General features: G+C 42.7%; 2 protein-coding genes and 1 long non-coding RNA gene across 6 annotated transcripts; 2 read left to right on the top strand and 1 right to left on the bottom strand.

The window, feature by feature from the left end:
• The first annotated feature begins 12,589 nt into the window (after window positions 1–12,589).
• LOC109179160 (RNA-directed DNA polymerase homolog) lies at window positions 12,590–13,237 on the top strand. The gene has a single exon (XM_019328724.1). The coding sequence runs from the start codon at window positions 12,590–12,592 to the stop codon at window positions 13,235–13,237; it is 648 nt and encodes a 215-aa protein (XP_019184269.1).
• Window positions 13,238–17,273: 4,036 nt separating this feature from the next.
• Window positions 17,274–19,879, top strand: LOC109179148. The gene is made up of 3 exons (XR_002053850.1): window positions 17,274–17,776; window positions 18,159–18,237; window positions 19,775–19,879. It is a non-coding gene; the product is annotated as an uncharacterized LOC109179148 (long non-coding RNA).
• A 1,835-nt stretch (window positions 19,880–21,714) lies between these two features.
• On the bottom strand, window positions 21,715–23,341 carry LOC109179147. 4 transcript variants are annotated; one of them, XM_019328711.1, is made up of 3 exons: window positions 23,118–23,341; window positions 22,111–22,359; window positions 21,715–22,006 (listed from the first exon to the last, which is right to left on the bottom strand). In XM_019328711.1, the coding sequence occupies exons 2-3, from the start codon at window positions 22,242–22,244 to the stop codon at window positions 21,775–21,777; spliced, it is 366 nt and encodes a 121-aa protein (XP_019184256.1). In that variant the 5' UTR covers window positions 22,245–22,359; window positions 23,118–23,341; the 3' UTR covers window positions 21,715–21,774. The 4 variants fall into 4 exon arrangements, with proteins under 4 accessions (XP_019184256.1, XP_019184257.1, XP_019184258.1 ...); XM_019328712.1 differs by having other exon boundaries at window positions 22,111–22,348; XM_019328713.1 differs by having other exon boundaries at window positions 22,111–22,336.
• Window positions 23,342–23,555: the final 214 nt, after the last annotated feature.

Genomic DNA, 23,555 nt, shown 5'->3' with positions numbered 1-23,555 from the left:
CATGAAGAATATTGACTACTTTTTTCTTGATAATCAATATCCTCCAAGTTACTTTTTTCTTGATATAAAATAGAGAATATTGATTATTTATTAAAACATATAAAGTAGAGAAACAACTTGCCTATGAATTTCGCAGCTTGGAAGTGGATGAACTTGAGACTTCAGAGCTTGGGGAAGAAAAAGACCTTCGATTGTAGATATAAGAAGAAAATAATGGTTGTTGCACAATGAGTTTCAACATAAGAAGGGGATTATAATTTGAAATTCTTATTTTACCCCTTTATTATTAAATTGTTTTTAAATTTTCCGTTAGCTACAGACATAATATTAACGTTAGGGACCAAACTCGTCACTTTGCTCCTAACTAAGGGACTAAATTCGGATATTGCCATAACTTAGGGACTGAGTCATAACTGGATTATAACTCAAAGACTAAATATGCAATTTTTCCTTGAATTATCATATAGGGTCCGTTTGGAAAGCAGGAAAATGACTTCTGGAAAATATTTTTTGGAAAATGAGTCATTTTCCGGAAAACATTTTCCTTTCCAGTGTTTGGTTGCATTATGGAAAACTGTTTTTCTGTGTTTGGTTCATTTTCTGGAAAATGAGTAGAATTGTATAATTAAACATTTTAATTATTTTATTTAGAATACTACAACATGTATAATAATATGTAATGATATAATATTAATTTTAAATATAATAAAAAATAGTTAAGTTTTTCAAAAAAAAAACTAATAATATATCAAAAATATTATGGTGGTGGTGGTGGTGGTGTAGTGGTAGTGGTGTTATTCGTTATATAATAATAATAATAATAATAATAATAATAATAATAATAATAATAATAATAATAATAATAACAATAATAATAATAATAATAATAATAATAATAATAATAATTGGTGGTGGTATGACGGTGGTGGTGTGGTGGCGGTGGTGGTTGCGGTGGTATGGTCGTGGTGGTGGCGGCGGCGGCGGTGTGATGGTGGTGGCGGTGGTATGGTGGTGGCAGCGGCGACGGTGGTTGCGGTAGTATGCTGGTGGTGGCGGCGACGGCGGTAGTGGTGTTGGTGTGATGGTGGTGGTAGTATGACAGTGGTGGCAGTGGTCGTGTGGTTGCGGTGGTGGTGGTGGTGGTGGCGGCGACGGTGGTTGCGGTGGTATGGTGGTGGTGGTGGCGGTGGTGGTTGCGGTGGTATGGTGGTGGTGGTGGCGGCGGTGTGATGGCGGTGGTGGTGGCAGTGGTATGGTGGTGATGGCGGTGGCGGTGGTATGGTGGTGATGGCGGTGGCGGTGTATGGTGGTAGTGGTGGCGGCGATGGTGGTTGTGGTGGTATGGTGGTGGTGGCGGTGGTAGCGGCGACGGTGGTTGCAGTGGTATGGTGGTGGTGGTGGTGGTGGCGGCGACGGTGGTTGTGGTGGTATGGTGGTGATGGCGGCGGCGGTGGTATGGTGGCAGTGGTGGCGGCGACGGTGGTTGCGGTGGTTGCGGTGGTATGGTGGTGGTGGTGGCGACGGCGGTGGTGTGGTGGTGGTGGCGGTGGTATGGTGGTAGTGGTGGCGGCGATGGTGGTTGTGGTGGTATGGTGGTAGCGGCGGTGGTAGCGGCGACGGTGGTTGTAGTGGTATGGTGGTGGTGGTGGTGGCGACGACGGTGGTATGGTGGCGGTGGTTGCGGTGGTATGGTGGTGATGGCGACGACGGTGGTATGGTGGTAGTGGTGGCGGCGACGGTGGTATGATGGTGGTGGTGGCGGCAGCGGTGGTGTGAAGGTGGTGTAGTGGCGGTGGTATGTGTTGGTGATGGCGGCGGCGATGGTGGCGGTGGTGGTGGTGGTGGTGGTAGTGGTTGCGGTGTTGGTGGTGTGATGGTGGCGGGGGTATAGTGGTGGTGGCGGCGGCAATAGTGGTGGTGATGGTGGTATGGTGTTGATGATGTTGGTGGTGGTGTGATGTTGGTGTAAAAGTTGGAAAATGACTTCCCCCCAAAAAAAAAGGGAAGTCATTTTCCTCCAAAACAAGCCTATTTTCCAAAGTCAACGGAAAATGATTTCCGTTGACTTGATTTTCCAGGCACATCCAAACACTGGAAACTTAGAAAATGATTTCCAGAACTCATTTTTCAGGTTTCCAAACACACCCATAATGTATAATTTTTAGAAATTTTATTTACAATAGTACCTAAAAAGAAAAGTCCACAAAATTTCAGCACAATTAATTTAACCGTGAATCACGGCTTACCAAAGTAAATACAAATAATCCAAAATTTCATTCAAAGTACAAGGATAACGTTTCCTCACAATTTACCAATTTATCCAACATATCATATGAATTATTATCATTTATAAAATAAGTAGTTAAATAAGTGCGATCAAAGACTTTGTGGTCAAATGGTATGATCATGATTTCGAGCCTCAGTTGAGGTGGTATTGAGTATTGACTTGTTGGGCTTCAGTAGGTTGAGAAAATATATAAAAATGACCAGATACTACATGTAATATATATGGTACATAGTACTAAAAAAAAAATAATAATAAACACGAACAGTTGCGCAACTAAATAAATATCCAATACTATAATTTGACATTACTGGAAATTATGAAATTTCCGATCACCTGAAAGTGATCTTAAATCAAGTCGAAAGTCTTGTTCCGACCACTTTTGGTATCCGGAAAAACCTTTGTTGCTATTTCCGACCACTTTTTGGACTTTTTGGTATCAACTTAATTTAAGATCATTTTCAGATGGTCGGAAATTTCATAATTTCCAGCAGTGTGAGATACAATTGATAATTAAATTATTCATTTGTTTATAATATTTATCACATTTTATTCTAACAAAATATTTGTATAATATATTAATTTAGTAATTGAAATCATAATCAATAATAGTGAGCATTAAACAATTCAGACGGTCAAATATATAATTATATGTATTTGCGTAATAAATTATTTCATTTTGCTGAAATTCAAATAAACAAAAGATAAAATATTATATTTGCTTTTAACCATCACAAGATTTTAGCTAAAAGTTTTATATACACCAACACTATAAAAATAATACACTTAAAAAGTATAATTAGAAAATAAATTTCAAGAAAACAAATAGAAATATATATATATTTTTAAATAACAACTCCTTATGATTAAAATGGCGTAGGCAAAACTTTTTTAAAAAAGAAAAAAAGAAAAAAGAGAGAGGAATCAAGACTATGTGGTTTAATAGTATTTGGGTTGGACTTCCATTTGGAAGGTTGTGAGTTTGAGCCTCAGTGGAGGCGTTATTGGTTTTTTGTGTTTCAGTAGATTGAGAAAGTATACAATATTGTAATAGAGCCAGTAGCATTCAAAAAAATAGAGGGGATAAAATTGTAAACTCAATGTATAAATTATCAATGCAACCAATTAAATGAACATAATTTTAATTTCAACTAATTATTACTTAGCAGTGTTAAAGGAAAAGTTTAAAGGATTAGGGATAATATTGAAAATTATTTGTATTAGTATAAGAAAGAGAGTATAAGGAACAAGTCATTGATGCAATCTATTACACTAACACAATTTCTATTCTCGTTATAATCTTAACATTATTGACTTTTATTATATTTATACTAGTTTTTTTACGCGCTTTGCGCGAATGAATAATGCCCAATGATTATTTTAATTATGTATTTCAAAGTATATCAATGCAATATTATATTGGAGATGTTCATGCATAGGCAAATAAATATTGAATTTGTTTATTTAAATCGATAATTTAAAGTATATAAATGCAAGATAATATATAAGAGATTGATTATATTATCACTCAAATAAACGTTTGCAACTTTGTAATAATGCTAGTCTAAATACTTAGTCTAAATAAATACTACTTTTGGTTTAAATTTCTCTAATTCTTCTTAATTCTCTTTTGGGTAGCATTGTCATTGTCTTCATCTTCAGTACATGTCCTTTTATTTTGTATTTTGTATTTTTTTTTATTGGTAGTGTATCATGTGCAATTGGGTTATTGGTGGTAGCATAGATGGATTCATCGTGCAATGAGATTATGGTGTAGGGAGCTTTAGATTTGCCTTGTGTATATGATGAGATCTTAGTTGTACTATTAACTCTTTATCTTACCATCACCTATTGATATTTGGTAGTGGTAGTTTTTCCCCTACATGTTTCATGCGTTGTGAGAAGTGTGTCGTAGGTTATCATGTGAAAGTATTGAACAAAATATTTATATTTATTATATTTGTATAAATTACTTGGTAAATAAATATATATATAACATATTTTATATTATAACTTTGATATTTAATTACAAGATAATGTAAAAAGAAGACAATGGACAATGTAGTGAATATAATAGATTAATAAATTTGAAAGTAATGAATATTTGAATTGTAGAAAATAAAGATAATATAACTAATGAAATTATATCTCTTTTAAATTTTTTATAATGAATAATTTTTTTTTTTAAATAAAGGCATTATAGACATCTAATTCTAAATTAATTAAATGCATATGTATTATTTTTTGTTGTAGCTACTAATTTATTTAATTTAATAAGAGTAATAAAGTGGCGTACATATTTTTCATTAACAATAATGAAATCATTGATCAGATACCATACCTGATCAGAATCGGACAGTTGAGCAAGAGTTCCAACAACCAACTCAAGCCATACCCAGAATTAGGACACATGCCAATCCGGCAATCAATGAGCCTGAGCAAAGGGTTATGACAACAGAGCAAAGACCAAGAGCACCAGTAGGGACCCCCCGATATCATAGACAAGGAACTCGTGGGGGCTTCAGAGGTCGGGGTGGCAGAGGTTTCCCCCCCCCCCCCCCCCCCAATAGGGCAGCAGCAGAGATGGAACATACTGTCGTCCATGGAACTTACGAAGGAAGAAACATCTCAACAACGATTGTCCACCACGAGGAAGGAGCTCCCTCAATATTAGCTGAATTTGAAAACACATTCAAGGAAAATCCTCCTGATAATGCCTCCTTACCTTCCACCTCCAAAGAGCCTCCCGACATTACCATGGGTGAAACAGATTGCGTTGTTGGCCTTAATGGCCCCCTCTCTGGCAATCAGCGTCTTTGAACGCCCTTTATTCTCCTTTGTTTCTTTATGATTAGTTTTATATGGAATTGCCAGGGTGCAGCTTCTAGGAAGTTTATGCGCACCCTAAAACAATTGATCCGGGACTATAATCCCGTCTTGATCTGTCTGCTTGAAACCAAAGTTTCCGGGTCTCACGCCAATAATATCTGTTTTAGATTAGGTTTTGATGAATGGTTTCGTATCGAAGCCGTAGGATTTTCAGGGGAAATATGGGTGCTATGGAAGAATTCCCTCTCAATAGAGATTTTACATACTCATCCACAATTCGCTCTTTTGCAGGTCAAGGAAGCAAATGTCCAACCATGGACTTTTGCAGTGGTTTATGGTAGCCCCAATCACGCCCTGCGCAGAAGATTATTCTCGGATCTCACAAGTGAAGCTCTTGAACTCAGAGGTCCCTGGCTCACTGCTGGAGACTTTAATTTTGTGACGTGTCGCGAAGAAGCCAGCAACCCTGATAGCTTCTCGCAAGCAAGATGTTCAGACTTCAACAAATAGATATTTCAAGAGGGACTGATCGACTTAGGATTCTCAGGCCTCCAATACACATGGATGAGAGGAGCCAATTCAGATGCTTTCAAGGCAGCACGGCTTGATCGGGCCTTGAGCAACATAGAATGGAAGTTGGATTTCCCGAACGCTGTTGTAAAACATCTCCCAATAATTGGGTCGGATCACTCTCCCCTTCTCATTAACACAAATGAGGTCATACAAGTAGCTAGAAGCAAGACGTTCAGATTTAACACGGCATGGACAATACACAAGGACTATAACAGTTTTGTCGCTCAAGTATGGAACAATGACCAGGACTTAGCTACTAATAATCACAATATGGCAGAAGCACTATCAAAGTGGAACATGGACACTTTTGGGGGCATCCATCAAAGGAAGAAACGCCTCTTAGCCAGAATAGGAGGAATACAACGATGCCTGGCCACGCACCCACGGGTAGACCTAATACGATTGGAAAGAAAATATTTCTCGGGCCTTTTCACAGCGGACATCTTTACCCAAACACCCACATTGGCTAGTGGCCGCTTCCCAGTGCTATCGGCATTCGAGTGGCAAGAAATTAACGAGCCCTTCCGTTTAGAGGAGATAAGGCAAGCCCTTTTCGACATGGCCCCTTGCAAAGCACCAGGACCTGATGGATTCAGTGCAAGTTTTTACCAGAAGTCCTGGAATGTAGTCCGGGAAAGTATATCTACTTTTTGCCAGAACTCCTTCGAGTCTGGTAAGCTACCCATGGGGTGCAATGACACCCTAATCTCTCTAATTCCTAAAGTACCCAGCCCAGAGACGGTTAAGCAATTGCGTCACATCGGACTCTGCAATGTAACGTATAAATTGGTGGCCAAAGTTATGGTGAAAAGACTTAAATCAATCTCCCCAAAGCTGATCGGACAACATCAGTCTAGCTTCATCCCGGGCCGTGATATTGTTGATAACATCCTCATATACCAGGAAGTTCTGAATTCAATGAAGTTCAAGAAAGGACGCATTGGGTGGATGATGATTAAGATAGATCTGGAAAAAGCGTATGATAGACTTTCATGGTCATTTATTGAGGACACCTTGCAAGATATTGGCTTCAATCATACTTGGACAAGAAACATCCGCGAATGCGTGTCAACATCAAGACTAGCTGTTCTTTGGAATGGGCATAAATCGGAGTGGTTCAAACCGTCTCGAGGAATCAGACAAGGAGATCCCATCTCCCCTCTCCTATTCGCACTCTGCATCAAAAGACTTAGCCACATCATCATAGATTCAGTCACCTCGGGCAAATGGAAAGGTATAAAATTATCAAGACATGCTCCTAATATTTCTCATCTCTTTTTTGCAGATGATTTGGTATTATTTGGGGAAGCAACAGTTGAACAAGGACTTGAATTGAAAAAATGTCTAGACCACTTTTGTGCAAGTTCTGGACAGAAGGTCAACTTACAGAAGTCATCGATTTACTTCTCAAAAAACACAAAATATACTCAGCAGCAACACATTGCTCAATCGATAGGGATCCAAGGAGTACTGGACCTTGGTAGATATCTTGGCATGCCTTCCTTCCATGGTCGACTGAGCAGCGAAACTTTTGTGGACATAACGGAGCGCATTAAAAAGAGATTAACAGGATGGAGAGCAAAATCCCTCTCTTTGGTAGGAAGACACATTCTGGTGCAATCAGTATTGTCGGCCATACCATATTTTGCTATGCAGTCTACTCTTTTACCTATGGGGATCATCACATCTATTGAAAAACTTATTATAAACTTTTTGTGGGGCAGCAAGAATGGGGAAAAGAAAGTACATCTAGTCAAATGGGACACGGTCACAAAATCAAAGGTTAATGGAGGTTTAGGGATCCGCAGTTTGGAACAGATGAACCTCGCCTTCTTAGCAAAGCTTGGGTGGAGAATACTAAACAACGAAGATCGGCTTTGGATCCAAATCTTCAAAGACAAATACAGCTTATCCTCCAAGGATTGTAGTGCCTGGGCTGCCAAGACGAATATGTCCAATGCTTATAAAGGAATTCTTAAAGCGGTTCCGATCCTGAAAAAAGGAATCCGGAGTTATGTGAGAAATGGCCTGGATACGGCTTTCTGGTCAGATGCCTGGCTATTCAACAAACCATTCATAGAGGTCGCTACTGGCGAAATCCCGGATAACAATTTGCAAAGATCGGTTGCAAGCTATTGGTCTTCGACAAGAGGATGGAGATGGGAACAGATCATCAACCATCTCCCAACCCCCGTTATCGACAAACTAGCAGGCTTCATTGTTACCGAGGACCATGGTCCGAACGACTGTTTTTACTGGACTAAAGAAGCTTCAGGGATATATTCGGTGAGCTCTGCTTATAACATTGCGATTGGAGAAACCACTCCTATGTCAGAGACGAATTGGGAGAATGTTTGGAAACTCAAAGTACCCAACCACATTCGTCTATTCATTTGGCTTTTGAAACATGATAGGATTATGACTAATCAGAACAGAGCCAAAAGGGGCTTCACGAACTGTGATAGGTGTTGGAGATGTCCTGATGCGGTTGAAGATTTAGACCATGTGATTCGCAAATGCCCCGCCGCAGCAGAGGTTTGGAACGCAATCCTTCCTCCAGTACCTGAGCTATCTAGCAATCTCCCTTTCGCCACTTGGTTAGACGAAGGAATCTCAAGAAGACATGATGGCAGAAATCCGACAACTACCAGCACCATATTTTCCATAACTGCGTGGTGGATTTGGAAATGGAGGAACGATGTCATCTTCAACTCCGCCATCAAACCTCTGCAATTTAAAATTGTCTGGGTAAAATCCCAAGCTGAAGAAGTGGCCTCTGCCTTTGCAAGAGCGAGAAGACCGGGTTCCACAGATAACCAGTCCACTTGGATCAAACTATGCTGGACTAAACCACAAGAAGGCTTTGTAAAGGTTAACGTGGATGGCACTGCCGAACCCACCACATCAAAGGCAGGAAGCGGAGGAGCAATTCGAGATGAAGCAGGAAAATGGATAACTAGCTATGTGCACAACATTGGCTGTTGCTCACCACCCGAGGCAGAAGCATGGGTTTTACTAAAAGGAATCCAACTTGCAGCACATATGGGATTCAGAAAAGTGCTCTTTGAATGCGACGCTTCAATGTTACCAGATTATATCAACAATAGCTCTCCTCCGACTACCGTGATGCACAATATTCTAGAAGCATGCAAAAAAGAACTCCGATGTTTAAAAGTTTGGCAAGTGGCTTCTATTGCCCGTGAACAAAATCAGGTGGCTGATTTCCTTGCCAAAATATCACACCGATTTACCAAAGGAATTCATATCTTTAGCAGCCCGCCCGTAGAACTGCTTGGGCTTTTAGAGGACGATGCGCTTTCCTTCCCTATTTGGCGAAATGTTTGTAACTCATAATCCTTCTTGTATCTCTTTTGGGTTTCCCCCTTCCTTACATATATAAAAATAATGAAATCATTGATTTTTTTTTTTTTAATTTACATTCGTTGTTGAGACAAATTATTTTGAGAGTTTATCAATGACAATTGTTACAATTCTTGTCAATAGAAGATGCTAATAAATAATTCAAAATGTATAGTTACAATAGATATTGTTATAATGATTATTTATTTAAACATATAAAATAGAGAAACAACTTGCCTATGAATTTCGCAGCTTGGAAGTGGATGAACTTGAGACTTTAGAGCTTGGGGAAGAAAAAGACATTGTAGATATAAGAAGAAAATAATGATTGTTGCACAATGGGTTTCAACATAAGAAGGGGATTATAATTTGAAATTCCTATTTTACCCCTCTATTATTAAATTATTTTAAAGTTATCCGTTAGCTGCAGACAGAATTGATAGATACCCCAAAATAGCTGCCTGGATGGGAAGGTCCGGCAAGGCGGTCGGGTCAAGGCATGGCTTGATACTTAGCAAGTGGAGGATCTCCAAGGCCCCTCCCGGCCATTGTATAAGGCGTCCTACGACGGCAGTTCATCCTTTAGCAGCTAATCTCACCAGCCGATGCGTCCTCGGGCGGGTTCCGGATGAGATGCGGTTGGGCGACCAGCCTCGGTGGCCGGTGTGTCTCCGGCTGAATACCATGCAGGATTCAGATGGACGACCAAGTCACGCAGGAGTTGTGTCCTTGACCGGCGACCAGGCCTCGCGGGTGGAGTGTCCTTGCCCGGATGCGGAAGCCCATGAAGGCGTTCCCATAGCGGCCGGGGAGTTCCCGACCGGGTGCGTATCCAGAGACGAATATCAGCGGATTCTGCGGAGGCTATCTTTGTTCATTTTAGTAGCTTCCTTAATTAGCCTAGACGGTTTATGGTAGTAGGTAGGCAGTTGCATCAGCCCTACGTTAGCCTTACCCCATCTTTAGGCTTGGCCTTACGTCAACCCAACTTACCTTGTATGTACGAACCCCATGTTCATGTATAAATATCCCCCAGGGATCACCATGTATCAGATCGGCACTTTTTTGGGCAAAACCTGGAGAAATAATATCACATTATTCTCTCTCTCTCTCTCTCTCTCTAATACTTTATCTCTCGTTTTTATTATCTCGCAAGCACATCTTTTCGTTGGTGTTGGCTTGCCGAGCGGCCATCGAGGTTGCGAAAACCAACATTGGCGCCGTTTGTGGCGAACGAAACTAAATGTCCCGTTTCTAAGCTTTGTTGATGGCACATATGAGACGTAGTAATCGTAACACCGGCCCCAACGTCGCTGCCCCGCCGGCTAACGGGCATGTGGCAGTTATCGCAAACCCGCCAGAGCTGCCCGCCGGCAGTCGCGCATCCGTCAGCGACCTGAGGGAGCAGCTAAACCGTTGCGCTTCCGGAAAGCATTCGGCTGCACCTACCGCGCGTACTGTCGCGCCGACTCTTAGGCCCAAGCTAACTTTGCAGCGCCCATCTCTTAGGCCCAAGCTAACTTTACAGAGTTGTTGGCGCAAGGTTTTGATGCTTACACGCGCGAACGGGGTCAGGCGCCCCCCAACGAGGTCAGACAGCCCGTACGATCAGTTCCCGTGGAAAACCATCGAGGGGCGCCCGAGCACTTAGAGCACTTAAGGGGTAATCCGCCCGTCGATCAGCAAGCTAACCGCTCGGCGCACTCCAGAATTGGACCCGTAGCCCCGGCGCAGTCGGTCCTGGAGCGTTTGGCCGAGCGGGGCGGCTAGTGCCCCCCCTGCCCGGTTAGTCAGGGAGCAGCCGATGGCCATTATCCAAAAGAGAATGGCTGCCCGGCAAAGGCAAGAAGCTGCGGAAGGCATCGTATAGTCGTCCGTGCAACCCGACCAGAATAACCCCGAGATGGCCGATCTATTTGTTGCCATTCAGGAGCTCCGGCAGATGGTCGAAGGTAGGGATAGGCTGGTCACTGATAGCCTCCTGACCGCCTCACCCTTCTCCACGCAAGTGCAAGCCTATAGGGTACCAGTCGGGTTCGAATTGCCCGATCACCCCACATATGATGGCATGGGGGGCCCGCGTGACCACGTCATCAGTTTCCAGGCCAAGATGCAAGTGGTCGGGGCTGATGCTCTGATGATCTGCCGAGCGTTCTTCCCGACACTGGCCAGGTCGGCTTAGAGATGTTTCCTCAGGCTTCCCCCGGGATCCATCAGCACTTTCGAGGAATTGGCTACCCAATTCCTGATACATTTTGCCGGGAGTATGAAACCTATGAAGTCAATCTCGGATTTTGCCAGGGTGCATCAAGATGAAGGAGAAAGCCTACGTAGGTACTTTACGCGGTGGCAGAAGGAGCCGCAGGCGGAAACCTAGACGATCAGACAGCCCTGACGTTCTTTACCGAGTCCTTGAGAGCGGACGGGTACTATAGTCGGCTGCGGGAAGAGAATCCTAAGACATATGCGGAGGCCATCCAGCGGGCAAATCAGCTGGCCGATACCGTGGAGGTGGTCAGACAAAAACGCAAGCAAGAAGTTTCTTCAGCCAAGAGACCCCGGATGGATAACTCCCGCGAAGGGCGAGCAGCGGAGGAAGGTGGCACTCGTGTGAGAGCTCGCCGAATCTTGGATCGACTATGAGCTCTTTCCTCCCAGCTGATGGCACAGCCTGTCCACGAGGTCTACGCCCCGCTACCTCCGCCCCCGCCTATCCGCCATGGCGACAGGCCCCAAGTGGTCAGTGCAAACCCCGCACCTTATTGCCGATACCATCGCACGAGCACCCATTTCACGGGGGAATGCAAAGGCTTAAAGGAAGAAATTGAGGTGCTCATTAAGCATGGCCGGCCGCTGCCCCCTAACCAGTGGCGCCGACCAGGCGTGGCAGTGCAGAAGGGGATGACAGATCACAATGAGACAAATGCGGTCACCCAACGAGTGTTGGTTGACACGGGCAGTAGCGTTAACATGTTATACCTAGAAGCCTTCCAGAAATTGGGATTGCCTAGGGAACAGATACGACCAGTTAGGACCCTTTTGGCCGGATTCACCAGCGATGCGGTCAAGGCAGAAAGGTGCGTCTCCTTGACCGTAGAGTTGGGCACCTGGCCTCAGGTAAGAAAGTTGGATATGGAGTTCATGGTCGTTGCTCTGGTGTGTGTGTATAATGCCATCCTCGGCCGACCAGGGCTAGAGGATTTGGGCGCCCTCATCTCTATTGAGCATTTGTGTATGAAGTTTCGCACACCGACCAGTGTCGGAGTAGTGTGATGTGATCAGAAGACGGCTCGTAGTTGCTACTTGCAAGCCTGCCGAAAGGTTGGGCAGAACTTTGACCGAGTGAACACTATTGCCCATCAGGTGGCTGAGGGGCCAGCGGAGCGTCTGACTCCCGCAGTCGAGTTAGAGGAAATCATCCTTGAGGCTGAGCGTCCCGACAGAACGGTCCGGATCGGAACTGGCCTGCCTACCTCTGTGAAGCAGGCGGTCATGACAGTTCTCAAGGGATACAAGTAAATATTTGCGTGGGGGCCAGAGGATATGCCTGAGGTTGACCGGTCGATCATAACGCATAGGTTGGCGGTCGATCCCGACCTCAGGCCTGTGGATCAGAAGAGAAGGCATTTGTCAAATGATCGCATGGACTTTGTGAAGCGGGAAGTAGATACGCTGCTAGCCGCGGGGCACATTCAGGAGGTTAAATATCCCGGCTGGCTGGCCAGCGTGGTGTTGGTGCCCAAGCCGCCGGCGTGGAGAATGTGCGTCGACTACACCGACCTCTACAAGGCCTGTCCGAAGGATCCCTTCCCTTTGCCCCGAATCGATCAGCTGGTAGACGACACGGCTGGCTATGCCTTGCTCAGCTTCATGGATGCTTTCCGCTGCTACCATCAGGTATTCATGCACGAGTCGGATGAAGAAAAGACCGCCTTTATCACCCCGGAAGGGGTATACTGCTATAGGGTAATGCCTTTCGGTCTTAAAAATGCTGGAGCCACTTATACTCGAATGGTAGCCCGATTGTTCAAAGGGTTGATAGGCGGATCCATGGCCGCTTACGTTGATGATATGCTTGTCAAGAGCAAGGAGGAAACTAACCACGTGAAGGATCTGACAGATTGTTTTGTAATTATGAGGAAGTTCAACCTAAGGTTATACCCCAAGAAGTGCGCGTTCGCGGTTAAATGAGGGAAGTTTTTGGGCGACATGGTTACCCGGCGAGGAATTGAACCGAACCCAGAGAAGGTGCGGGTCATTCTAGATATGCGGCCGCCCAGCAACCTTAAGGAAATGCAGCGATTGACTGGTCGGATGGCCGCCCTTAGCCGATTCTTGTCTAAGTCCGCCGATAGGGCCCTCCACTTCTTCGAGGTTATGAAGAGGCAGGACAGGTTCTGGTGGACTGGAGAATGCCAGGCAGCCTTCGAGGATTTAAAGAAGTATCTTTTAGCTCCACCCCTCTTGTCTAAACCCAAGGAGGGAGAAACACTGTTGTTATACTTGGCCGCCTCCCACAGGGCGGTCGGGGTCATGCTGGTGTGGGAGGAGAGAAGACTCAGCTGCCAGTTTATTACGTCGGGCGGACTTTGAAGGGCGCAGAGGTCAACTATTCTCCCCTCGAGAAGGTGGCATTTGCCTTAGTCACCACCGTCAGAAAGTTGGTGCCTTACTTTCAAGCTCATACAGTCAGAGTGTTGACTGACTTATCGCTGGCCAGTACGCTGCGTAACCCGGCCTCGTCCGGACGACTACTCAAGTGGGCGATGGAGCTCACCCAGTATGGGATTGAGTACGCCCCACGACCGTCCATCAAGGCCCAGGCCTTAGTTGATTTCATAGTAGAATGCTCCGCCCACCTAGCGGAGGGCTCGCTGGTCGAAGGCCTAGAAGTGGCGGAATGGTGGGGGATACACATCGACGGTGACGCCAGCACCCGGCATTGTGGAGGTGGTGTCATGGTCACCACCCCCAAGGGATTCCGCCTATATAACGCCTTAAGATACTAATTTCGGACTTCAAACAATGATGCAGAGTACACGGTGGTCGTCGGGAGATTGCGGTTAGTCATCGCCCTTAACGCTGCCCGAGTGCGTGTAAGGACGGATTCCCGCCTAGTAGTCAGTCAGTTGAAGGGCGAGTGCGTAACCAGGGAGGAAAGGCTAAGACTCTATAAAGATATGGCCGAAGGGTTACTGGATATGTTGGAAGCTTATGAGATCATTCACATCCCGCGAGCAGAGAATGCGGAAGCGGACATCATATCGAAGTTGGCATTGGGAAGTATACCTCCGTACCTGTCGATGGCTTGTCGCACCGAGGTCCTAGAACGACCAAGCACCAAAGTGCTCTCGGTTTGCACGGTTGTCCAGGCACCCACTTCCCCATTCGGCCATGAGAGCCAGGCCGAGTGGCCGTGGCTGGCGGACATAGTCAGATACAAGCAAAAGGCAGAGTTGCTCGACAATAAGGAGGATGCTGACCGCATTAGAAGGAGAGCTCCCTCATTCGAGTTGGTGGACGGGTTGCTCTATAAACGATCCTATGGGGGGGTTTTATTGCGCTGCCTACTTCCCGAGGAGGCCAGGGTCGTAATGGCAGCCACCCATCGAGGAATCTGTGCGGCCCATCAGGGGGCCAACACTCTGGCCAGGAAACTCATCGTTCAGGGCTACTATTGCGCAACCATGGTGAAATACTGCATCAAAGAAGTGATAAAATGCTCCATATGCCAAGCATTCGCTAAAAAGAGCACCCGGTCGGCGACCTTTTATACCCTGATTACCACCGCAATACCATTTGCCAACTGGGGTATCGACCTGCTCGGGTTGCTTCCCCAAGCGCCCGGGCGAGTGCGTTTTTGCATCGCGGCCGTGGATTATTTCACTTAGTGGGTAGAGACTGAGCCCCTGGCCACCATCATCGAGTATCAATGCCATCGTTTCGTCTGGAAGAACATCATATGCAGATTTGGACTGCCTGAGCAGCTAGTGATCGAAAGTGAACGACAACGGCAATAGGGCCTTCGCGGCTTTCTGTGTGCAGATCGGTATTCGGCACATTAAGGTGTCTGTGGCTTACCCCCAAGCGAATGGGCAGATTGAGAACTTAAACCGCACCCTCTTGGACGGTTGCGAAAAAAACTGGAGGAGTTAGGCGGCACATGGGTTGAGCAATTGGAAAAGGTGCTATGGGCTTACTGAAGGACCCCGCGAAGGGCGACTGCTGAAGCACCTTTTGCCTTGGCATACGGGTTCGAGACGAAGGTCCCGACCGAGCTCCCGGCGCCTAGTCGGCGAGTCTTGTTGTACAATGATGAAGGCAACGAAGAAACGCTGCGAATTGAAAAGAATCTCTTGGAAGAAAGGCGAGATGTAGCCTATGCTCGGATGGTCGAGTATCAGCAGGCTGTCAAGCGCTACGAGGATAAAAGGGCCAAGGTTAGATACCTCCAAGTAGGGGACCTCGTACTGAGAGAAAGGACGGCCAGTCGACCCACCGAGGGAGGAAACATGGCGGTCAGATGGGAAGGGCCGTACAAGATAGCAAGCGAAGTTTACCCGGGAACTTACCGGGTAGAAACCACGGAGGGTGAGCCTGTGGAACAATCACCACCTTAAGAAATTCTACCAGTGACCGGCTGGTTACGTTTTTCCTTTTCATCTTTTATCACTCGATTAGTTCGTTGTAGGCACCTAGCGGCTAATAGTTTCGTGAGTACTTCCCGCCAGTTCTTATTTCTCTTTCTCATTGTTCTCTTATTCTACCACAACCTATTAATGCAATCACTTAACCAAGGACCTCAAGCTCAAATATCCTTACCATAACACTCTCTCAACACTTCCAAGTTATCACTCCTTGAGTACGACACTCGGGGTGGTTCTCACTCACCCCGTTTTATCACCATTAAATCTCAAATCCTTACATGACCCTATCACATCTAATCTTTTGACCATGCTTTCTAAAAGAGAACCGTAAACGAAAAAGTGTCTGGTCAAAATGGCGCTGTTGCCGGGGAGTGGTAAACGGTTGTTTTGTTGAGTTTGTAATATAGTAAGGAAATTTGATGTTTTGAATCTTGAGTTACGTTTTCTTTTGTTTTATTATTTTAATCTCACTATTTATCTTGTGTCCACCAAAAGTTTTTCCAAATTTTGTGATTTCAGGAGACTTGAAACGATGAACTCTCAACATCACAATTTTGGACATCCTTCCCATTACTCCTACCAGGCTTACACTGTACCTTTTTCACATGAATACACCCCACCACCTCCAATCTATTCCCAAAGCAATTTTCCCTATAACCCCTATTACCAAACTTGGACACCCCGTAATTTCCTAAACCTTATAATTAAATATAAATATTTCCCAAATAGAACTATCTATCTATGATTTGAATATTTTACTATATATATATATATATATATAAAATGGGCTTTGGCCTATTTATCTTATGAACTATGATTTTACTACCCAAAATGTCTTAAGCCCAAAATGATGTTTGTTTCCTAAAAGCCTACCCCTTTTTGTAAGCCCAAATCATATATGTACATCATGTTTGTTCTTCAATCGTTATGCTGTGCATCCGTATGCATATGGATGCCAAAACGACGTCGTTTTATTAAAAAACGCGCGTCTCCCCTTTAAAAAAAATTCAGGTTTGATTCCCAGCAACAACATTATATTGTTCATTCATTCTGGAATTTTAGTTCATAGATTATGGAATTATAGTTCATTGATTATGGAATTATAGTTCATCGATTATGGAATTGTAGTTCATCGATTCTGAAATTTTAGTTTATAGATTATGAAATTTTAGTTCATTCATTCTGGAATTTTTAGTTCATAGATTAGATTATGGAATTATAGTTCATCGATTATGGAATTTTAGTTCATATGTTGTTGTTGGGAATCGAACCTGATTTTTTTTTAAGGGGAGACACACATTTTATTAAAATGACGTCATTTTTGCATCCGTATGCACCATGCATGGTGCATAGGGATGCACAGCATAATTTGCCTTTGTTCTTAAACTCAAAAGAAATACCCAAGCTCAAACTATCTTGTCCAACCTTCTATAAATGACCTAAGTCTAAATAATAATGATATAACCCTACTACATATGGAAGATGTACATAGATATATAAGTTAATGTTTCTTCCCCTATAATTCATCTTCAACCCTCTACGCATAGTCAGCAGCCATCCCCTTATCTCCCCCACTTCTGTGGCCTTCAACCTTGCTTGAACAATAGCCGCACATCACCACCTTTGGCCTCACCTTCCGTCGACGGTTTCAGCAGCAAGGGGGGGTGGGGGGTCGACGACTCCTTCTTCCCTCGGCAGTAGCGGCAAGCTAACTAGGACGGCAAGCCGGCAAGTTGTAGCTTTGGCAGAGTACGGCGGCGGGTCCGGCGGACGGTAGACGCAGGAGCTCCTCGGCAAGGTGGCAGTTCTGGCGACCCTATCCTCCTTCTCTCGTTGACGACAGCGGCTCCATCCTCCTCGGCTTTTCCGGCGACCTTGGCAGCAGCTTGGACTTTGAACAGAGCCCTCGGCGCTCCCTTTTTCCCTGGAGAAACAGAACAACGACGGCAGTGGAGGATCCTTCCCTTCTCCGGCGGCAATCGCAGTTCTCCTAGAAGAGGCAGGCAGCGGGCAGAACCGCTTGTGGTGGTGTTGCCGTGGTTCCACCCACGGCTTCGGGTTGCATGATGAAGAAGATGATGAGGTGAGCTGTCGCTCTTGTTGTCTTAGTTTTTTATTTAGGTTATTAGGTTGTTGTTAATTAAGGGTTAACAAGAAAGGTTTTAGTTTAGTGGTAAGGAGTGTGTTTAGTTTGGTATAAGTAGCTAGGGTTCAATTCCCACTTTACTTTAACTAATTAAGTTTTGATTATTAGCTTTTAATTAATAGTTCTATCTTAGAAGCTTGGTTATTAGCTTAGTTATGAGTATAATAATGTTATAACTAAGTTAATTAAAGGGTGATTAGTTTAGATGGTAAAGCTTATTGTTAATCTTAAGATAAGTTAGGGTTCAAATCCGCTCATAGTTTAATTAGTTTTGATTAGCATACTTGTTATTTAAGTGAATGTTCGATTTGATTCGCAGGATTCCTTTTTTATAGATTAGCTTATGAGTTGAGCCTAGCCTAAAACTGGTGTTGGTTTTGGATTGCTAAGCTAAGGAGGTAACTCATGCTCTACAAAACCTATTTTATACTTGCTATGATGATTCTTGCTACTCTATTGATGTTCTTGATGTTCATGAGTAATTTGATGCATAATCTTGTGTTTATGCATGTTTAGAGCTTGTATCTAGGGTTCATAAATGCTATTCATTGAGCTATTCATGTGTTCAAGTCCCTTTCTTGTTGAATGTGAGATTTTGGGTGTTTTGGACTTGGACTGGGCAATGTTGATGTTTTTCCCCGAAGGGAAATGTTGAGGGTACAAGGTGTACCCGCGGGCGGAACAGCGGGTGGCTGTCTGCCCGCCGTTCCACCCGCGGGTGGAAGGTGTTTTGCCGGCGGGGGGGGGGGGGGGGGGGGGGGGGTTGCTGCGGATGGAGGCCCACCCGTGGTTCCACCTGCTAGTACCTGTTATGGAGAGTGGCGGGTGGTTGTCCACCCACCGTTCCGCCCACTGGTATGTGATGTTTTAGCCTCCGTTTTGTTAAATCGTTGTGCAAATTTTTTGTCTCATTTGATGTTTCGTACGTCTAGAACAGTGTCCTAAGTATCCATGATAGGATTATGAGTCTTGAATCATGATTAAAGGTCCAACTTTGTGATTCGTTGGATTAATGTGAAGTCTTGATGTTCGTTTGAACCGTATTGATTATTCCATTGATTTGCATGCTAGCTACGATGTTGTTGGTATTAGTATGTGCTTGTTCATTCATTCTCAATGAGGATTGATAGCTTGTATTCACCAATTAATGTAATCTTTGTATTGAAGCCTATTGTTATCGTGCTATGGTCTTGATTGTTCGTTTCATGTCTTTCATTGAAGCCTTATGATTGAATCTCTTGTTGTATCTAGTACATATGATATACTTTATTGATTGATCTTGATTGGGCTATTGATGAGCCTCAATCCTTTATGTCAATGATTATGTGATTACTATGAGATTGGGGGTATTGATACTGAGCTTTGCTCACATGATTGGCGGTATACTATCACGTGATTAGTACTATTATTATGACATTGCGTATGTCCTGAGATCGGTGGTATAAGCTGGCGGATGCAGGCGGGGAGCGATGACTCCAGGAGGGAAAATGTTGGACTTGGTGTACAGGGTGGCACTTGGAGGTACAGGTTGGAACTGAGATAAGGTTGGCCTGAAGTTATAAGGTTGGAACCGGGCATAAGGTTGAAACATATCATTGAATGAGATCCTTGACTTTCTATTTCTTATGAGCATGTATTGATGTTATCCTTCATGTTATGATGTTGCCTTGGTTGATATTGATTATCATGTATTGTTGATGATTCCATTGTTCTTATCGTTGTATTGATCTCTTGATTTATCGTATGATGGTCGGTTGATTGAGAGTGTTCCATGATGAGTCTAATGTTGTTTCTATTCCTCGTTTTAAAAGACTATATAATATGTATTCCAAGTCTCAAATGATTTTCATATATCTATACTATATTGTACTCAACGAGTAGTGGTGGGTTACTTAGCATTATTCACTAACGGGTGCTACCCCTTATGTTTTTCAGGTGTAAAGTAGTTGAGCCTCTTGTAGATTGTTGGAAAGTGTTTTGTAAAGCCTGTGCAACTAGGTTGGGAACTTAGTTGTGGCATAGCATATTAGCATCCCTAAGACTTTGTTAAGCTTCCGCTGTATTTATTTGTGTTAATGGTTAGATTTACCTTTAATTACTAAGTTTAAATGCTTTAAAAATAGCCTAGTTTTGGGGGCGTTATAAAAACTATCAATACACACCACCGCCTTCATACTTCTATGAACACCAAGGCTATAGTTCACCAAGTGATTACGGTTGTTGAAATGAACCAAGCTATGTCACTCAACCATCATTTGTGTATGGAGAAGAGTATGATTGCTTCGACAAAAGGAGTGATAATATTATACACGAGGCAAAGCAAGATATGGAAGACCTTAGGGATTCTATAAGAAAAGAAATGAAAGATGAAGTGGCGACCTACCACGAAGAAACGATACAACCATTAAGATGAATGAAGGCCACACTCGCCAATCTGATCGAAGAAGTTACCACTAGGAACCAACTAGAGGTACAAATAGGTATATCACAAGATATAAATATGCCTCCGGTTCCCATTTCAACTGACGAGATCATTTCAAACAAAGAAGTGGAGGATGTGTCACAAACTGATGAGGACGGAAGGCCAAGTACTCCAGCAGATGTTCAACATGATGGGCCCATATCCAAACCTCAACTCCAAATACTTCAATACCAAAAGGGCAAGGAAAGATGTACATCCGAGAAAGAATTCTCCAAAGCGTTGAAACAATGGTACCTCAACGTACCTTTCGAATGCCCTGAACAAGTGCCACAATATGTGAATGATTTGAATAAGTTTATAAAGGTCAACCGATCCTTCGTTGGGGGAAATTTCACAATACCAGGTGAAGAGGAATTGCTTGAGGAGGAAGAGCGAGAAAAAGAATGTGGAGATGATGATGTGTGTATTGATGAGGAAGAAGGGGCTACTCTGAACAACAAAGAAGGAGCAATGGAAGAAGATACCACCTTCATCCAACCAAAACCTGAACGATCTTATGATGACAAAAGGTGCACTACAAGAAAAATGCACATAGACAACGGTTTTTTACCGTTGTCATAGGGGTAAAATTTATGTTGTTGAAGCCAGTGTTGTTGTAAGTCCCACGCATAGACAATGCTTTTTAACCATTGTCTTTTCTAGAAACAACAACAGTTTTTGAACCGTTGTCTATTAAGTGTTGTTGAAACCGGTGTTGTTAAAAGTCATGCACATAGACAACGGTTTTTGAACCGTTGTCTATTGAGTGTTGTTGAAACCGGTGTTGTTAAAAGTCATGCACATAGACAACGGTTTTTAACCGTTGTCTTTTCTAGAAAAGACAACGGTTTCTGAACCATCGTCTATTGAGTGTTGTTGAAACTGGTGTTGTTAAAAGTCACGCACATAGACAACGGTTTTTAACCGTTGTCTTTTCTAAAAAAGACAACAGTTAAAAACTATTTTCTATTGAGTGTTGTTGAAACCGGTGTTGTTAAAAGTCACAGGCATAAACAACGGTTTTTAACTGTTGTCTTTTCTATATAAGACAATAGTTAAAAACCGTTGTCTATTGTGTGTTGTTAAATCAAGCGTTGTTGAAAGTCACGTCGATAGACAACAGTTTTTAACTGTTGTCTTCGATATATAAGACAACAGTTTAAAACTATTGTCTATTTAGTGTTGTTGAAACCTGTATTGTTTAAAATTACAATAAGACAACAGTTTTTAACTGTTGTCTTATATATCAAAGACAACGGTTAAAAACCATTGTTTTCACATTCATATACAACAATTTTAGACATAATAATATAATAATAACAATTTATTCAAACAACATATAAATACAAAAGTATCAATTCATTAGTACAATCGTCCTCTATAAGTAAAGTATTTCAAAATACACAACAATTCATTATCTACTTCAAAATACAATCAACCATTTATTAGTACAATCACCAAGTCTAAATATTATTTACAAAGTTAGAATCAAGTGCATTCCTACGCCGCACAAGAAAAGGAAAAGCAACAATTCAGATGACTTACCAACAAAAAGAAAAAGCAACAAGACCAGAGTTACATATAACTCATTCAGAAAAGCCATTAGAGGCTGGCTACATATCAAATACTCAAGAAGCTGTCTATCATTCTTTGTCCTTGCCTCAGCAACATCCCAACATCCTTTTTCATCAAGCTTCTTTAGTTTGCTGTAAAGTAATATTACCAGTTACTTTTCATAAAACTAGTGGTGCTTAATAGACAGAATATAAATGACACATGAGAGTAAGCAGAACTAAGTCAACTAACTTGCCTTTCTTTGCCTTGATGATATGCTTCTGGGAATTCTTCCCTCAGATGGTTTTTCGTTATGACCTCATAAGCATCATTTTCCAGTTTCCTATCAATGTATTCCTGGACAAGTGTACACAAATATTGCTTCCCCATAAATGTTGCTCATTTTTATGCTGCTTTGTAGTCTTTGTTATCCATCATTCCAAGTAGAAAAGACTCCTCCAACCCCTGGATAGAAAAGTGCTCTAAGAGAGAAACTGCAGTCATACTAGCAAAGTTGTAGAAGTTTTGTGCATTACTAGACATTTAGTAAGTACCAACAAAAGTTACAACCAACACTCAACAGTATGAGAATTAGGATATAACTAGCTATATATAAAAAGTGACACACAACATTAATAATTCCATATTCATTTACTGTCAGAGAAAATTGTATTTTCCCATGAGTTGACATTATCAATAAGAATCAGCAGAATCTACAAGTTACTCCAAAAAAATGTCATAAAGAAAACTTATTACTGATAAATAGTAATCAAAGCAAATGGCAATATTAGTGTACTCAAACTCAATTGGGTTTTCTGTAAGTTCCAGAGTGTTAAATATACCTTGGCTTCAACCTCAATTAAACCAAAACATGTTCTTTTGAAACATTCTGTTCAGCCACTCCCAATTTATTTTTCCCAGAAATAATCAACTCCCCCAACACCATCATCTTCTGGTATTAACCCAAAATTTGCTTGAATTGCTCAGCTCTACTCCATAACTCTAAATCAACTCCCCCAACACCATCCAATCTGCAAAAATGCTTGCCTAACCCAGCCTTGCCTATGATTTCTTCGGCAGTGGAACATTCATAATGAAATCATAGGGATTGCATAAACTAACCTAATAATCCACAATTCATAAACTAACTTAATAATCCACAACTGACCTAGGGTTTAAGAACATTCATAGCTTTCACATATGAAAAATTCAACAATACAATTAAGAAATTAGGGATTAGGATTAAAAAAATTGAGGACTAACCTGTAGGAGCTTAATGGCGGGAAGAGGACGATGGCGGCAGAGGAGGGATGACGCGGCGACGGCGTCGAAGGTTGGAGGCAGCGACAACGACGACTTCGGGATATTTCTTCGAGACGACTTCGGGACGCTTCCTCGAGACGACTTTGGGACGACGCTAAAGATTATGTTTTTGCGCTAAACGTAGTTTTGTTTTTGTTTTAATTTCTTCTTTCGTGCTTAAATTTCAATAACAAAATAAAGTTAAAATTTGTGAAGAGGAAAGGAAATTTTTTGCAAAATGTGTAAGTCTCGAAAATCAGAATTTAAAGAATAACATATATATCTAATCTAATATATATATCTAAAGTCAAAATTGTTTTGAATTTTATTTCTTTTACAGCATGTTTGGTTCACGGAATGAATTTTGAGGTAATAGGAATGCTTTTCCATAAGGAATGG

The sequence above is a fragment of the Ipomoea nil genome, unplaced genomic scaffold (genome assembly GCF_001879475.1).
Source record: "Ipomoea nil cultivar Tokyo-kokei standard unplaced genomic scaffold, Asagao_1.1 scaffold0878, whole genome shotgun sequence".
In the NCBI taxonomy this organism is placed as follows: domain Eukaryota; kingdom Viridiplantae; phylum Streptophyta; class Magnoliopsida; order Solanales; family Convolvulaceae; genus Ipomoea; species Ipomoea nil.
Note: the sequence above shows the minus strand (reverse complement) of the source record. Positions and strands in the feature narration are given on the sequence as shown.